The sequence below is a fragment of the Trachypithecus francoisi genome, unplaced genomic scaffold (assembly GCF_009764315.1).
Source record: "Trachypithecus francoisi isolate TF-2019V2 unplaced genomic scaffold, Tfra_2.0 Lachesis_group20, whole genome shotgun sequence".
Lineage (NCBI taxonomy): Eukaryota > Metazoa > Chordata > Mammalia > Primates > Cercopithecidae > Trachypithecus > Trachypithecus francoisi.
In genome coordinates this window covers 13,024,323-13,040,488 of record NW_022681466.1, presented here as the reverse complement: position 1 = coordinate 13,040,488, position 16,166 = coordinate 13,024,323, and the positions used below count along the sequence as shown (strand labels likewise).

Sequence of the window (16,166 nt, the reverse complement as noted above, 5' to 3'; positions counted from 1 at the left end):
CTGCTTGGTCTTAGTGTGTCCTTCCGGCGCACTCAACTGTTGTCTGGCATCCGCTCCCTGTGCGGGGATTTGATAACTTGTCCCCAAGATATCACTGTCTTACGCGTGTGTATGTGCATGGACCATTTAAAGGTGGGGATTCTACTTCCCCAGCCAGTCCCTCCCAACCTTGACTCCTTGATAAGTTTCTTAAAGTGTTAACATCTAGGAGGAGGAGGAGAGTGCATCAGTGTTTGACGGCCCGGCCGCCCTTGGGTGCCTCTTCTGCATCTGCCCCACCTGTCAGCCCTGCAGCTGTTCCAGAGTCACTGCTTTGTGGACAGGTACATGTGACCAAACAGCAGGTGAAGGACAAAGCCCAGGCTGCACAGGTGCAGCAAGGAGTGAGGCCTGGGGGCGACACGCCTGTGCTGCTTGAGCTGTCTTTCCCTGTGACCACAGAAAGCGTCTAGAACAAGTGCCCTCTGAGCCTCAGGTGGGAGCCCTGGCAGCCACCGTTCAGCACCACTTTGTCCTTTGGCCAGTAACTCATTGCTGACTTGAGTGGTTACTAAAAAACAAAAACCCTGACTCTTCTGAAGAGGGGGCCCTGGGGTGAAGCAGGCCACAGGGCAGTTACCAAAGGGTCCTGGCTTCTGGACTCCAGGAGCGAGAGGGTAGGCCCCCAGCATCCGGCCTCCAATCCTGCACCTTCAACACAGTGCAATTCACTCGATTCCCCACAGCTCCTGGGATCGCTTGGGCCCAGGAGGTCGAGGCTGCAGCAAGCTGTGATCGCAACTCTAGCCTGGGCCACAGGGTGAGACCTTGTCTGAAAAAAAAAAAACAAAAATGCTGAGGTGGGGAGGCTCGGGGAGGTTGCATCAGAGAAGGCACAAGTGCAGCAGCAGCCTGGGCCATGCAGGGAGCCAGTACCTGGTCATGGCAGTCTGTGTGAGAGCCAGTGAAAATCCTTGGTGCTTTCATCCTCTCTGATTCTATGTCAAGATAAAAGCTGGGCACAGTGGCTCGCACCTGTAATCCCAGCACTCTGGGAGGCCGAGACGGGTGGATCACCTGAGGTCAGGAGTTCTGGCCAACATGGTGAAACCCTGTCTCTACTAAGAATACAAAAACTGGAGGTGGTGGTGCACACCTGTAATGCCAGCTACTTGGGAGGCCTAGGCTGGAGGATCACTTGAACCCTGGGGGGCAGAGGTTGCAGTGAGCCAAGATTGTGCCACCACACACTCCAGCCTGGGCAACAGAGCAAGACTGTCTCAAAAAAAACAAAAAAAATGCTGGGTGCAGCGGCTCATGCCTATAATCCCACCACTTTTGGGAGGCCAAGGCTGGAGGATCACTTGAGGTCAGGAATTCGAGACCAGCCTGGTCAACATGGTGAAACCCCATCTTCACTAAAAATACAAAAAATTAGTGTGGTGATGTGTGTGCGCCTGTAATCCCAGCTACTTGGGAGGCCAAGGTAGGAGAATTGCTTGAAGCCAGGAGGCAGAGGTTGCAGCGAGCCAAGATTATGCCACTGCTCTCCAACCTGGACAACAGGGTGAGACTCTGTCTCAAAAAATTAAAAAATTTAAATAGTTCTGGATGCCAATCCCCCACGAAATCAAGCAAATCGCACTGCTTAGAAATAGAAAAGCCCAGGATTGGAGACCAGCCTGGCCAACATGACAAAACCCTGTTTCTATTAAACAATACAAAAGGCCGGGCGCGGTGGCTCAAGCCTGTAATCCCAGCACTTTGGGAGGTCGAGACGGGCGGATCACGAGGTCAGGAGATCGAGACCATCCTGGCTAACACAGTGAAACCCCGTCTCTACTAAAAATACAAAAACTAGCCGGGCGAGGTGGCGGGCGCCTGTAGTCCCAGCTCCTCTGGAGGCTGAGGCAGGAGAATGGCGTAAACCCGGGAGGCGGAGCTTGCAGTGAGCTGAGATCTGGCCACTGCACTCCAGTCTGGGCGACAGAGCGAGACTCCGCCTCAAAAAAAAAAAAAAAAAAAAAAAAAAACAATACAAAAGCCTTGCATGGTGGTGTGCACCTATAGTCCCAGCTACTCGGGAGGCTGAGGCAGGAGGTTGGCTTGAGCCTGGGGTGTTGAGGCTGCAGTGAGTCAAGATTGCACCACTGCAAAAAAAAAAAAAAAAAGGGCGAACTCAGGTTCCTGGGTCCCTCCCCCACCTTCCTGCTGTGTTCTTATTGGGCTGTGCTGTTCTGAGGAGAGGTCCCTCCAAGCCCAGCCCTCCTCACCCTCAGCACAGCCTGAAGCTTCATGGCTTCTCTCTTCTCAATCTGACCTTCTAAATTGACTCCTTCATATAATTTGTGTTTAGGGAGATGATACCACCTACAGGTTGGGCATAGAAACAGTGTCCAGCGGTCTGCTCTGCTGTCTCGAAGGCTTCCGCTAGGAGTGTGTGCATCTTCCACACCCACAGCAGAGAGGATGTCTCAGCCCTCATCACCCTTCGCCAAGTATAGGTGGGGCACGGCACAGCCCAGCAGCTGATGGAGAGCCGGCCTTGAGCCCTTTGCTGGTGTCTGACCCCCTTTCCCCTGGGATCCATGCTTAAGGTCCCCCACATGACCATTGATCATAAATCTTGTTGCAGAGAGAAGGAGCTGGGCTTGGTGTGGGGCCAAGAGCCTGCCAGCCCCCGGAGCAGAATGGAGTGGGCAGCGGAGTAAACCGCCAGGCGAGGCTGTTGGTTTACCGGGCCTCCTCCCATGTTCGTTTCCTTCTCCACGTGATCGTGATCATCTCCTCTAGGACAGCCTTGGCATGTTTCCATCCATATGGAAGAGATGGCCTGGGAGGACTGGATGGGAGTTGGTGTGTGAGCGAGCGAGCGACTCAAGAGGCTTCAGAGGGTTAAAACTAGCAGAAGACCGGCAGAGGATCCCCTGTGGGGGAAATTCGGTCAGAAGACCGGGGAGGATCCCTGTGGGGAAATTCACAACGATGCGGTATCTGCACTTCCTGACTCTGAAGGCCAAATGGGATGCCCCTGGCCCTCCTCTCCCCACTCCCCAGCATCAAAGACAGCATTTCCAGCCCAAACACCTTCAGAGCAGCCCTGGCGACAGAGAGGATCGAGGAACTGACTCCAGGTGCCGCACCTGAGTCTGTCTATCCCAACACCCAGTATCAGACATCCCCGTTGTCCTGGGGTCAGACCCCACCCCAACCTCAAAGGGAGGCCCGTCAGGACGTCTGCACGTGGTGCTTTGTGCTCCGGCAGGTGCACCCGGACTCCACGATGTCTGCCCAACTTCCAAGCCCTGTTTTGCAGCCCTGCCCCTAGACTCTCCCTCAAGGGTGCCTGGCCTTAGCGGTCTTCAGATTGGCTTCTTAAACGGAGGGAGGCGGACCGGGGGCGGGGTTCCTTGGTCATTTACTTGTCAATGGTGTGCCTGGTTTCCGCTCTCTTCCGGGCGTGGAGGAGGCGTCATCGCAGGCCCCTCCATGGGCGTTCTCTGGTCAGTACTTCTCTCCTGGAGGAAGTGGAGAGCTGCCAGGAGGGAGAGGGTGGAAGTGCCTGCCCTGTCTCACAGTCATTTTCTTGCCCTTTGCCCCCAACCCGTGGTGTACTCCCCGTCCCCACGTGTTCAACCACGGAGGTGCTTCCGCGCTTCCACCTAAGCTGGCTCACACCGCTGGGCCCTGAACGTGGGGGCCGCCGGGGGGCGGCTCACGGAGCACAGGGCAGAGATCCATCGCTAGGATGACAAGAGCCGGCGCTGCCCCACCCCGTCCCCGGCTGGAGTGCGCTCCGGCAGGATTCAGGGGCCCTCCGAGAGCCCAGAGAATCAATGGGTTTACGCAAAAGCCAGAGGAGCGCAGCGCGGCCTTTCCCGCCCGCCCCCGGCACCGCCGACCGCTTTACGGCGGAGGTCGCGCCGCACAGCGGGCTGCCGTAAAGCGCTCCGAGGAGGAGCCGCCGCCGCGCGGCCGGGGCTCTTCACCTTAACCGGCCCGCGCTCACGATGGCCAGCGCCGCGCCGCGGGTTCGCTACCTGGCGGGCTTCTGCTGTCCTCTCGGGGGCCTGGCGGCGGGCAAGCCCCGCGTGCTGTACCACGAGGCGGAGGTCTTCCTGTCCACCGGGAGCGAGCTCGTCTACGTGTACGACCAGGAGGGCGGGCTGCTGACCGTGAGCGCCGGCCCGCGGGGTCGGGAGGGGCCGGGCGGGGGCGGCGGTTCGCGTGAAAATGAAGACCGCGGGCCCGCGCGTCGCGTCGGCCTGACCCGCGCCCCGGTCCGCAGGCGGCGTTCCGGTTCCCCGACCAGGTGTGGCACCTGGAGCTGCTGGCGCCGCGCAGGTTGCTGTACGCGCTGTGCGCCCGGAGGGGCCTTTACTGCCTGTCGCTGGACCACCCGGGCAGGAGCAGGTGAGGGCGGGCCCGCGGCCTCCCTCCCGCACGCTCCTGCTGCCCCCGGAATGCTTCAGAGCGAGCAGCCGCACCTCCTCGCTCTTGGGGACCCGGGCTGCCACCAGCTCTGAGCCTTGGCCGCCATCCCCGCCCATATCTGGAGCCCCTGCCCCCAACACTCTTGCTGCAAGTATCTTGCTCACAGTCCTTAGTAAGTGGGGTTCACATGGTTAAGCCTGCTTCGGGGTGCGGGATCCTGTCTGGTGAGACACGCCCCCGAGGTTGGGTGTTTATTAGAGGGAGGAGACAGCAAAGGCACCGTGACCCCGAGCCAGTGATCAGTGGAAACCATCTGGGTCGGAAGGAAGCGAGCTCCGGGCAGCCAGGCCTGTCTTCAGGGCAGAGCCGGCAGCCGCTGACGGCGGCCCAGGCTGTAGAGGGGGCAGCCTGTGCACTTTGCAACCAGGGTCTCCGCCGGACGGTTCTGTGCTGAGGGGTGTCCGTTCAAGCTGCTCTTGGATGTATGGTACTTCCTGTCAAGCGTGTCCTCCGTGGGGAAGGTGGGAGACCATGTAGCAGATGGACTGCTGAGCGGCCTTGAGGGTCACCGCGGGGACCCCTGAGCCAGACTGCTCCATGCCAGGTTATGGTGAAGAGAACGTGGGAATCCCACCCTGCCCAGGCCTGACCAATGCGTCCCTTGTTCTCAAAGGTCTACAAGCCGGGATGACAGGGACAGCGAGGACGGTGACCAGCCTTCCCCCGTGATCCCTGTGGACCCCGATGCCTGCATCCTTCCCGATGCTGCCCTGTGCGCGTTCACCGTGCTGGACAGTGTGCTGGTCACCCTGGTGCAGGGCCCCGCCCGGTGGAAGATGCAGCTGTTTGAGCAGCCCTGTCCTGGGGAGGACCCCCGGCCAGGAGGCCAGATCGGTGAGGTGGAGCTGTCCACCTACACCCCCCCAGCCGGGGTCCCAGGAAAGCCTGCAGCCCCCCACTTCCTTCCAGTGCTGTGCTGTGTGTCACCGTCAGGCTCCAGGGTGCCATGTGACCTCCTTGGGGGCCCTGGGGGCTTCACACTGGAGGACGCCCTCTTCGGGCTCCTCTTTGGAGCTGATGCCACCCTCCTGCAGTCACCTGTGGTCCTCTGTGGTCTCCCTGATGGCCAGCTCTGCTGTGTGATCCTGAAGGCCCTGGTCACCTCCAGGTCAGCCCCTGGTGACCCAAATGCCCTTGTCAAGATCCTCCATCACCTGGAGGAGCCGGTCATCTTCATAGGAGCCTTGAAGACGGAGCCACAGGCTGCGGAAGCTGCGGAGAATTTTCTGCCTGACGAGGATGTGCACTCTGACTGCCTGGTGGCCCTTGGTCACCATGGCCGGATGCTGGCCATCAAGGCCAGCTGGGATGAGTCTGGGAAGCTGGTGCCCGAGCTGCGGGAGTACTGCCTCCCAGGCCCCGTGCTCTGCGCTGCCTGTGGCGGGGGTGGCCGCGTGTACCACAGCACCCCTTCTGACCTCTGTGTGGTGGATCTGTCCCGGGGAAGCACCGTGCTGGGCCCCGAGCAGCCCGAAGAAGGCCCGGGAGGCCTGCCCCCCATGCTGTGCCCAGCCAGCCTGAACATCTGCAGCGTCGTCTCACTGTCCGCATCTCCCAGGACGCATGAAGGTATGAGCTGCTGTCTAAAATGAAAGATGGGAGCCCAGGGTGGAGTGTCTTTTTTGGCTGTCTGCTACTATCAGGCCACGTTCCTTTCCTGGGCTTGTTCTTTCACAGCGCCGTCGGGTGTTGATACAGCCTAGTGGTGAACTCCCTTCTTGTCTCAAGGTCAAGCAGGGGCTGGTGGTGGGTCTATGCATTGTTCTGCCTTTGGGGTCTAGGGTGTGGCCCTGGGCCTGGTAGGATCTGAGTGTGCTGCTTGCTGGCTGTGGACTCGGAGGAAACTTGGGGGTCGGCTGCAAGTGCCTCCTCGGCAGGTCTTACGTGGCAAGCAGCCCGGGGAGGTCTGTTCTGGACTCGCCTTTTCTTCCAAAGGCTGCAAACGCCTGCTCGTGCCATGGTGTGGCCTGCCTGTGAGTCTGCTCTGGACCAAAGGCAGATGGCATTGTGGAATTCTAGTTTTGTGTTTTCCACAGGAAAAGCCAGAGAGGGTTTTAGCTGTGTGTGCCCAATGTCAGGGTGAGAGACACAGAGCCACACACCGCCACCCAGGGCATTTCCCCGAGTGCGCTCACATTGGGAGCGTGCTAATAAATCTCGCCACGGAAAATACGTACACAGCAGGAGAGGAGGACTTTGAAGGGAAACACCAGACTGTCTCCACTGCGGAAGAGAGGGCTGCAGATGGGGTCAGAGATGGCAAGGCTCGGGGCCACCGACAGAAGCCCAGGGTGGGGACAGCGCCTTTGTCTCGGGACCTTCTCTTCCTCACTGGACACTGGTCTTGTCTTCCGACTTCTTTCCTGGAGCCTGGGGAAACACCTCTGAGTGTCACGCTGCTTGCCACTCCCAGTCTGCGGACCAGGCCCCTTGTGTGTCTGTCACCAGGTGGCACCAAGCTCCTGGCCCTGTCCGCCAAAGGCCGCTTGATGACCTGCAGCCTGGACCTGGACTCTGAGATCCCTGGCCCAGCCAGGATGACCACAGAGAGTGCAGGCCGGAAAATCAAGGAGCTGCTGTCTGGAATTGGCAACATCTCTGAGAGGTGAGCAGTTTGGCTTGGGCCGGGCAGAGGCTGGCACTGCCATCCTTGGGAGGTAGTGTCTCTGTGTGGGGTTGTCCTGAGTCTGCGTGTCCTCAGGTGGCAATGGTCCAGGAGAGGCCATTACTTGGCCTTTTTTTTTTCTGTTTTTTTTTTTTTTGAGACGGGGTCTCGCACTGTTGCCCAGGCTGGAGTGCAGTGGTGCAATCTTGGCTCACTGCAAGCTCCGCCTCCTGGGTTCACGCCATTCTCCTGTCTCAGCCTCCCGAGTAGCTGGGACTAGAGGTGCCCGCCACCATGCCCGGCTAATTTTTTGTATTTTTTAGTAGAGACGGGGTTTCACCTTGTTAGCCAGGATGGTCTCGATCTCCTGACCTCGTGATCCGCCTGCCTCAACCTCCCAAAGTGCTGGGATTACAGGCGTGAGCCACTGCGCCCGGCCGTTACTTGTCCTCTTAAGATATCTTGAGAGCCTCAGGCGTCCCACTGTTTGGTGACAGGCTACCCAGCTGCCTCTGGAAGATGAGCCGGGACTGCCCCCCAGCACCCCACCCTTTCTCCCTAGTGGGCCACAGAAGACATCCCCTGCTGCGTCCTCACCCTCCCTGCTCTCAGCGCAGGAGCCAGTGTGCTTTTCCTCCCGCAGCACTGGCCTCGGGACGTTCAGAGAGAACACGCTGTGTGCATGCAGCATCCCCTGCACCTCTCACATGACCACTGGGGTCCTGAGAGTGAGGGGCCTGTCACCCCAGGTCCCTGTGGTTAGGGCTGTTTCTGTAGTGCCTGCCACCCTCCTGGCTTTCGCTGTAAAGGCTGCAAGGGATGAAAGAGACCTGCTAGGAACATTTTGGGGGCCGGGGGGGGATGCACCACCTGGCCCCTGAGTGACCCACATGTGGGTGGTGGGCTTCTCGAACCTGGCAGATTAGCCTAGGCCCCCCGAACACCAGCTCCATCCTCTGTCCGCTTTCCTCCTACAGCCCAAGAGGAGAGATCAGGCCAGATGGCTTGAGAGGCTTCCAGAGAGGCTTGATGTAGGTGGGGCCGGGAGAGACGTGTTCCTGTGGCGGGGGCCCCTCTCTGGCGTGGCTCCACGCCTACTGTGTGCTTGTGGAGCCAGGTTCGGGGCCTACTGGGCCTGAGTCAAGATGTGGCACCCGGCGCTGTGGGTGTCCCCCCTTCTGGGGGTCATGTCTGTCTTTCGCAGAGTGTCTTTTCTAAAGAAAGCGGTTGACCAGCGGAACAAGGCCCTGACAAGCCTCAACGAGGCCATGAACGTGAGCTGTGCACTGCTGTCAAGCGGCACGGGCCCCAGGCCCATCTCCTGCACCACCAGCACCACCTGGAGCCGCCTGCAGACGCAGGACATGCTCATGGCCACCTGCGTGCTAGAGAACAGCAGCAGCTTCAGCCTGGACCAGGGGTGGACCCTGTGCATCCAGGTGCTCACCAGCTCCTGTGCCCTTGACCTGGACTCGGCCTGCTCGGCCATCACCTACACCATCCCCGTGGACCAGCTCGGCCCCGGTGCTCGGCGGGAGGTGGCACTACCCCTGGGCCCTGGTGAGAACGGCGGGCTCGACCTGCCTGTGACCGTGTCCTGCACGCTGTTCTACAGTCTCAGGGAGGTGGTGGGCGGGGCCCTCGCCCCTTCAGACTCTGAGGACCCCTTTCTGGATGAGTGCCCCTCCGACGTCCTGCCTGAGCAAGAGGGTGTTTGCCTGCCCCTGAGCAGGCACACAGTGGACATGCTGCAATGTCTGCGCTTCCCTGGCCTGGCCCCACCACACACACGGGCCCCCTCCCCACTGGGCCCCACCCGCGACCCCGTGGCCACTTTTCTGGAAACTTGTCGGGAGCCTGGCAGCCAGCCAGCAGGACCCGCCTCCCTGCGGGCCGAGTTCCTGCCCCCATCTGTGGCTTCCATCAAGGTGTCAGCGGAGCTGCTCAGGGCTGCCTTGAAGGACGGCCACTCAGGTTGGTGGCACTGATTGGCTTTGCTCAGCCTTGGGGATTTTTTTTTTTTTTTCCTTAAAGAGATAAGAACTTGCCGTGTTGCCCAGGCAGGAGTACAGTGGTGCAGTCATGCCTCGCTGCAGCCTCGAGCTCCTGGCCTCAAGTGATCTTCTCATTTGGACCTCCCAGAATGTTGGGATTACCTGCATGAGCCACTCCACCCCACCCACCTCGGGCCTGCGGACATGGGCTGTTCCTCCTTCTTCCAGCTGCTCCTGTGGGGCAGCCTGGCCCCCCAGCCCAGCAAGCTCTGCTCAGGAAATGAGCTTCGCCTGCATCCCGTCCGCTGTTGGGGTCTGGCCTTATGTGGGGCCCTCTCACCATGTATTTCTTTTCAGTTTTGTTTTTTAAACCTATATATGGAAGCGTAACCTAAATACAGCAGAGTCACAAAGGAGCCAAACTGTGAGCTTCATAGCACAGGCACCCGGGGAGGGAGTCAGCTGCACTCACCCAAAGCCCGGCACCATTCACCAGGCGTTTGTGAGCTCCACGAGATGGGTGTGCGGTCCCTTCTTCGTGTCTGTCCTTTGCTCCCCCATGTGTGTGAGACCCTCTGTCCCAGGTGCAGATGTCTCCGTTCTACTGCAGAGGGGTATCTGGATGGTTTCTGGATTTGGGCTTGTGCAGAGAGGGCAGCCGCAGCCATCCCTGGGGTGTTCGCCCGGTGCCGGGGCGGAGCTGCCTGCTGCCAACCTCAGCCCCCAGGCGCATGGCCAGGTCCCCCCGAGTGAGGTTTTCACCTTCCACAGACTGGAACTGCCCCCACCCATCGCAGGGCTTGTTCAGCAGAGGAAGTTGGGCAGTGGCCTCCTTCCTTTCTCTGAGTCAGCTGGCTGTGCCACAGCTTAGGGTGGGGCTGTGGAGAGCTGGGATGCTTAGATGGCTCTGGGAAGGGCACTTTGGGGCAGCCATGCAGATGCCCACCTGGTAGGATTGGCTGAGCCCGCCTGCTAGGATCGGGCTGAGCTCTTGGCCGGTGCCTCCCCTCCAGGTGTGCCCCTGTGCTGTGCCACCCTGCAGTGGCTCCTTGCTGAGAATGCTGCTGTGGACATCGTGAGGGCCCGAGCGCTGTCTTCCATCCAGGGAGTGGCCCCTGATGGCGCTGACGTTCACCTCATCGTCCGAGAGGCAAGCAAGCAGGGGTTCAGGCAAATGAGCCTCGGCACCAGCAGTTCTTGGGGTGGGGCCCCTGGGCTGGAGCTCGGGAGGATCCCTCACCCTGGACGGGGGCCCGGCAGCCTTCTCCCGAGCTCCCCAGAGGACTGTAATGTGACAGTTTCCCCTCATGCCAAGCAGACCCTACTCAGGCGGGGAGGGCCTTGCAGCTCAGATCCCCGAGGACTGGCCCTGTCCAGCCCTGTCCGCCATGAGGGCCCCCTTCCCCTGTTCATTACTGAAGTCATAGCAGGTTCCACAGTGCTGCTGGCAACACCTGTAGCCCAGGAGCAGCAGCCCCACTAACCCCCTGCACTGCTGGAGGGCTCCAGACCCGTCACGGAAGCTGCTGAATGGCGAATGGCACTGCTGGTCTACAGCCCCTGTCATGCCCACCTTTGCAGAGACCCATGACCTCCAGCACACCCTCACGTCCCACCAGCAGAGGCTCTTGCAGGGTAGCCCAGGCTGCCAGGACACGTGTGTCCCTGAGGACGGGCAAGGCTGCCTGGGGCTCAGGGTCTGCACTTGGTTTTGGTTTTGGTTTTCATTTTGGTTTTTTTTTTTGAGATGGAGTCTCGCTCTGTCGCCAGGCTGGAGTGTGGTGGCGCGATTTTGATTTACTGCCATCTCCACCTTCTGGGGTCAAGCGATTCTCCTGCCTCAGCCTCCTGAATAGCTGGGATTACAGGCGCCCACCACCACACCCAGCTAATTTTTGTATTTTTAGTAGAGACGGGGTGTCACCATGTTGGCCAGGGTGGTCTTGAGCTCCTGACCTCAGGTGATCTGCCCGTGTCGGCCTCCCACAGTGCTGGGATGACAGGTGTGAGCCACCGCGCCCGGCCCAGAGTCTGCACTTGGAATCGAGCCTCGGCCCTCGGGTGCCTTGACTGCCCGCTGCGTGGCCCTTTCAGCCCGGATGCTGGGTCTGTTGGTGGCCCTGCAGGTGGGTGCTGACAGCCTCTGTGGGAGAGCGCAGGTGACTGTGTCCTTTCTGGGCTCCCTAGGCCCCTGGCGTCTCATCTCCTGTGTGGCGTGTGGAGAATAAGCCTGGTTTCCTGGCTCTTGGCCTGTTCTTGCCATTCTTTGTTGTCCAGCTCAGCTCAGGCCAGCCTTCCTAAGGGACAGGTGGGTTTCCCATAGACAGGCCTAGCAACTCCCAGTGCCCACAGCGATGCCCTAACTCTGCTGCCAGAGGTGATCTGTGATGCCTGGTGTGGGGGGACAGGCCTGGGCCCCCCAAGGGCATGCAAGATCTACATGTAGGTTGTGCACAAGGCATGTCACTGCAGTGGCCTCCTCCTGGAGCAGGCCCCAATCTGGCTCAAGGCCCTGTGTGAATTCCACAGGTCTGAGGGATGGGGTCTCCCTGGACACATCTGGGTGCAGAGCAGGTTCTTGCCATTGGCTGGTGGCTGCTTCTTCAGGTGAAAAAGTTAAACTAGGGTACTGGGCTCTGCCTCCTTCAGGATATAGGACAGCCCAGAGCAGGGGGTTGGCCTCACGTGCTGCCAGCTGGGGGGCTTCTGTGTAGCCTGAGCCCCCCCAGGCAGGTGGGGGTGCTACAGGCAGGCAGTGAGGTGGCTCCTGTGTTGCAGGTGGCCATGACCGACCTCTGCCCAGCCGGGCCCATCCAGGCCGTGGAGATCCAAGTGGAAAGCTCCTCTCTGGCTGACATTTGCAGGGCACACCATGCTGTTGTCGGGCGCATGCAGGTATGTCAGCCCGCTCAGGAAGGCGGCCAGGATCTGTGGGTCGCTCACTAAGGTCTGTGCATGGGACCCTGTAGCTGCTGGCCACGGGGTCTACAGCTCCCTGCACAGGAGTTGTAGGAAGATCTAAGCCTGCTCTGCCGCTGAGTGCAATGTTGTGCAGTGGTGTGCCATGCTGTGCAGTGTTGTGCAGTGGTGTGCGGTGGCGCTGTGGGCGATGAGAGGCATGAGGTGGACCCTCTCAGGAGGCCAGTGCTGCTCCCCAGGTGTGCCGTCACCCCCAGGCTACGAGGCCAGTGGGCTTGTATTTGTGACCTGCGAGGTCAGCCCAAGGTTTCCTCCCGTCTCTGGCTGGGCAGAGGCTGCACAGAGAGGCCGTGGCCTGGGCATGGATCCTAGAACAAGGTGCTGGGAGCCTCCACTTCTTTGCCAAGAGAGTGGAGTTTGCAGCTCCCCCCACTCACAGCCCCAGGGGTTCCCTGGCACAGTATGAATAGCTGCTTCCATGCTGTGCCCAGAGCCAGCTTGGGCTAGCGGCTGCCAGATCTGAGAAGAAGCTCTCCAAGTTCCAAGCTCAAGTCTACTTGTGCCCTCAGCAGGGCAGCCGTCACACCCACCTGCTAGGACTGTAGCGCAGCTTTGGCCCACACGGTGGGTCTGCAGCAACCCTAGAAACCGGTTCTGGAGTTTCTTGTTAGGGGTGGTCCCTGCCTCGGCTCCACCTGGGCTTATCAACGTGCATGCCCAGGCCTCCCCAACGCTGCGACCCAGGGCCTGTGGCCTGACGCCAGCTCAACCCCCGTGGGCACCATGGTGGCGCTTGGAGACGAGGCCCTTCTGCGAGCAGTGGCTCTGCCCAGCCCCGGCAGGCGGCTCAATGGCCAGTCCCAATGAACACGTCAGCTCACACAGCACCGTGACCCAAAGATTTCGTTTGGTGCAAGGACCCTGCACCCTACACTTCCATGACCCTGATGAGCATGTCACGCAGCACTGTGACCCCAGTGATCTCACAGCACCACGATGGGGGCTGCCTGGGCTTGGGGATCTTGTCCTGAGTGCTGGGGGCACCGCGGGGATCTCCAGAGCTGAGGTGTTGCCTGTCAGAGGAAGCTCTGCCCACTGGGCCATCTGGTCCCCAGGAAAGTCCCGTCCCTGCCAAGAGCAGAGCTCCAGCCCCTGGGTTTGCGTCCAGATTTCTCTCTTCTTACAAGGACACAGTCGTGGGGTCAAACCCACTCCAGCGATCTCATCTTCATCATCTGCAGAGACCCCATTTCCAGACGCAGCCACGCTCTGAGTGCCGGCACTAGGGCTTCCGCATGAATCTGGGGGGGCCCACGCACTGCTGCTGCCTCCTGGACACATCTCATATCGGGCTGCAGACCTTAGTGTCCCCCAACAGCTAGGTGCCCACCCCGCGAGCAGGAGTGCTCTCAGGACCCTACCCAGCACACAGCAGCTACCAGCACTTCTGGGACCCCAGGCAGGCCAGTGCTGCCCCTCGGGGCGTTGGGATCTCGTCTCAGTTGCTTTGCTCCAAGAGCCTGCAGGATCCTCACTGCCCAGGCTCATCTGGAAATTTAGTTGTATTTGTTTATTTGTGTGTTTGAGATAGAGCTCCAGCTCTGTCACCCAGGCTGCTAGTCCAGTGGGGCGATCTCGGCTCACTGCAACCTCTGCCTCCCAGGTTCAAGTGATTCTCCTCCCTCAGCCTCCCGAGTAGCTGGAATTACAGGCTCCTGTCACCAGGCCCGGCTAATTTCTTTATAGTTTTAGTAGAGATGGGGTTTCACCATGTTGGTCAGGCTGGTCTTGAACTCCTGACCTGAAGTTATCTGCGTGCCTCAGCCTCCCAAAGTGCTGGGATTACAGGCCTGAGCCACTGTGCCCAGCCCATCTGGGAAATGTAGATCCAAGTCCAGGGAGCCGGGGCCGCAGCCCACCCTGGGCTGTGCTGCGTGACTGAGTGAATGGCCAGGCCAGGGTCTCTGCATAGGATGCCAAGGCAGTTCCCTGGCTGGTCTGTGCTCCTGAGTGGCCTGAAGCCCAGGATGGGAGAAGGGGGCAGCAGGCAGGTTTGGATCTGAGTAGAGTGTGGCTCTTGGGGACAAGGAAGGGCCCAGTAGTGGAGAGAAAAGAACCAAACAAGTTCATTTCCAAGAAACTGTCAGGCCAGGGGCCCTGTGCCCTGCAGGTCTGGAGGGCAGGAAGTCGAGGTGAACAGTGGGGTGGAAAACAGCAAAGCGGCTGGGGGGGTGCCAGGCAGGGAGGTGGGGATGGGGGGGTGCCAGGCAGGGAGGCAGTGCTGGGCAGATAGAAGGAGAGGGTCACCTGCTCTGAGGGGTGGGGGGCAGGTGCTGGGGCACACCCTCTCCAGCATGTCCCCTGTGTTCCCCCCAGACGATGGTGACAGAGCAGGCCGCCCAGGGCTCCAGCGCTCCTGATCTCCGTGTGCAGTATCTCCGCCAGATCCACGCCAACCACGAGGTGAGCACCCGGTGCCCTGGGCGATCCCCTCCACCTGGGTAGCCGGGAGCGCCCGTCGGCAGGCCCTTCTCCAGTCACCCGGAGTCTGCAGAGTCTGAGTGACCACAGCCCTTCCTGCCCCTCATCCTCCTTGAGGGGCCGGGTGTCCAGGCCAGGCTGCGTGTCCCATGTTTTAAGGTTCCAGATGAGTGTTCATCCTCGGACCACCTGTCACTTCCCAAGTATGGTCCTGCGAATGGTGGGTCCCCCAGAGGCAGCCAGTGACATTCCCAGGGCCAGTTGGGGGCCTGAGCTGTGTCTGTTCCACCTGCAGACGCTGCTGCGGGAGGTGCAGACCCTGCGCGACCGGCTCTGCACAGAGGATGAGGCCAGCTCCTGCGCCACCGCCCAGAGGCTGCTGCAGGTGTACCGGCAGCTGCGCCACCCCAGCCTCATCCTGCTGTGACCAGGAGGGTCTGCCCTGGCCACGGCTCTGATTACGCTTCCAGCCTCTGTAACAGCCCCCCAGGCCTTTGTGGTTTTGGAGGAAAACTGAGTTGGCCTGGCCAGAGCCGTCAGGGAAGGTGTGACCTGGCCACGTGGGAGCAGAACACTCAGAAAGTGCTTGAAGGCCGTGAAGCACAAAGCAGATTCTGATTGGGAGCAACCAAGGTGGGCTCTGAACCTGGCCGGTCCAGCTTCACGTCCTCTGCTGGTCTCTCCTTCTCTGACCGCGGCCGCAGCCCCTGCACTCGCCTTCCTCACTGCTGGGCAGTCTTCCCACCACAGCAGCAGCTCGAGGCCAGGAGGCAATGCGGTGCATTCTGGACCCTAAGGGCTGGAGAAACAGGATTTCTGGGGTTTGGACTTGGGGCAAGTTTGTAACTGTTGCTGCCACACCACCAGGAGCACCAGCTGCCCCTCTGGGTGGCACTACCAGGCGCCCCACGGTACCCTTTGTCACACTGTTCACACCTGCCCGGCTGCCCACTCTGGGACCCCGAGGTGGGAAGGGGCTCCCTGAGACCAAAGCACAAAACAGCATGCAGGGAGCTCCTGCAAGTGCCCGTGGCCTTGCGCCACACCAAGGAAGGGCCATCGGGTGGCCTGTGGCCGGAATGCTCAACAACTAGGTGCCCCCGGCCAGGGCTGTACCCAGCACTGTGCACTATTTTCAGTGCCACTCAGTGGCGCTGTGGCCTGGGGGTGCCCTGAGCCCCAGCCCCCAGCCCCCTCCCTCAGACTGGGCTACGGCCCGCCTCCTGGTGCTGGTGTTTTCATCTGGGGAGGGTGCTCCCGCCGCTCCCGCCGCAGGCCCTGTCCGCGAAGAGTGCAGGTAGGAGCCTTGAGGTGCTTCTCTGCTGTGACAAACCACCCTGTCTGTGAAACTTCAGGCCTCGGCTGTTTTTTCTCACCCCTTCCCACCCTCTCACTGGGCTCCCTCCAGAGTCATGGCACTGCTTGGGAGCCCCCAGCACCGGGGTGGCCTCCAAGGAAAAAGTGTTCCCTGTGACCCAGTTACCCCTGAGGAGGGCTCTGCCCCACGGGGGTGTCTGGGAGGCCTGGGGCCACTGCCTGGCTCTCCCCTGCCTTCCTCGCCATGGAGTGGGAGGGGTCCGTGGGGTGCTCCTAGTCAGGGTTTGTCTCCCTCAGTGGTTGCCACATCTCAGGGAGCAAGGCCCCCCGGTGACACTCCAAATCCAGCCTTTTCAGTGGGGCCACGGCCTGTGTTG

The 16,166-nt window shown here is 60.5% G+C and overlaps 1 protein-coding gene across 11 annotated transcripts; it reads left to right on the top strand.

Moving 5' to 3' along the window:
• The first annotated feature begins 2,910 nt into the window (after nucleotides 1-2,910).
• Nucleotides 2,911-15,826, top strand: FAAP100 (FA core complex associated protein 100). Of its 11 annotated transcripts, none has more exons than XM_033182593.1 (9): nucleotides 2,911-3,482; nucleotides 4,268-4,392; nucleotides 5,087-6,042; nucleotides 6,922-7,078; nucleotides 8,283-9,052; nucleotides 10,086-10,222; nucleotides 11,851-11,967; nucleotides 14,368-14,454; nucleotides 14,768-15,826. In XM_033182593.1, exons 1-9 carry the CDS (start codon nucleotides 3,408-3,410, stop codon nucleotides 14,897-14,899), a joined length of 2,556 nt encoding a protein of 851 aa, XP_033038484.1. In that variant the 5' UTR covers nucleotides 2,911-3,407; the 3' UTR covers nucleotides 14,900-15,826. The 11 variants fall into 11 exon arrangements, with proteins under 11 accessions (XP_033038484.1, XP_033038487.1, XP_033038489.1 ...); XM_033182598.1 differs by lacking the exon at nucleotides 2,911-3,482 and adding an exon at nucleotides 3,535-4,154 and having other exon boundaries at nucleotides 8,283-8,638; XM_033182592.1 differs by lacking the exon at nucleotides 2,911-3,482 and adding an exon at nucleotides 3,538-4,154.
• The last annotated feature ends 340 nt before the right edge of the window (nucleotides 15,827-16,166 follow it).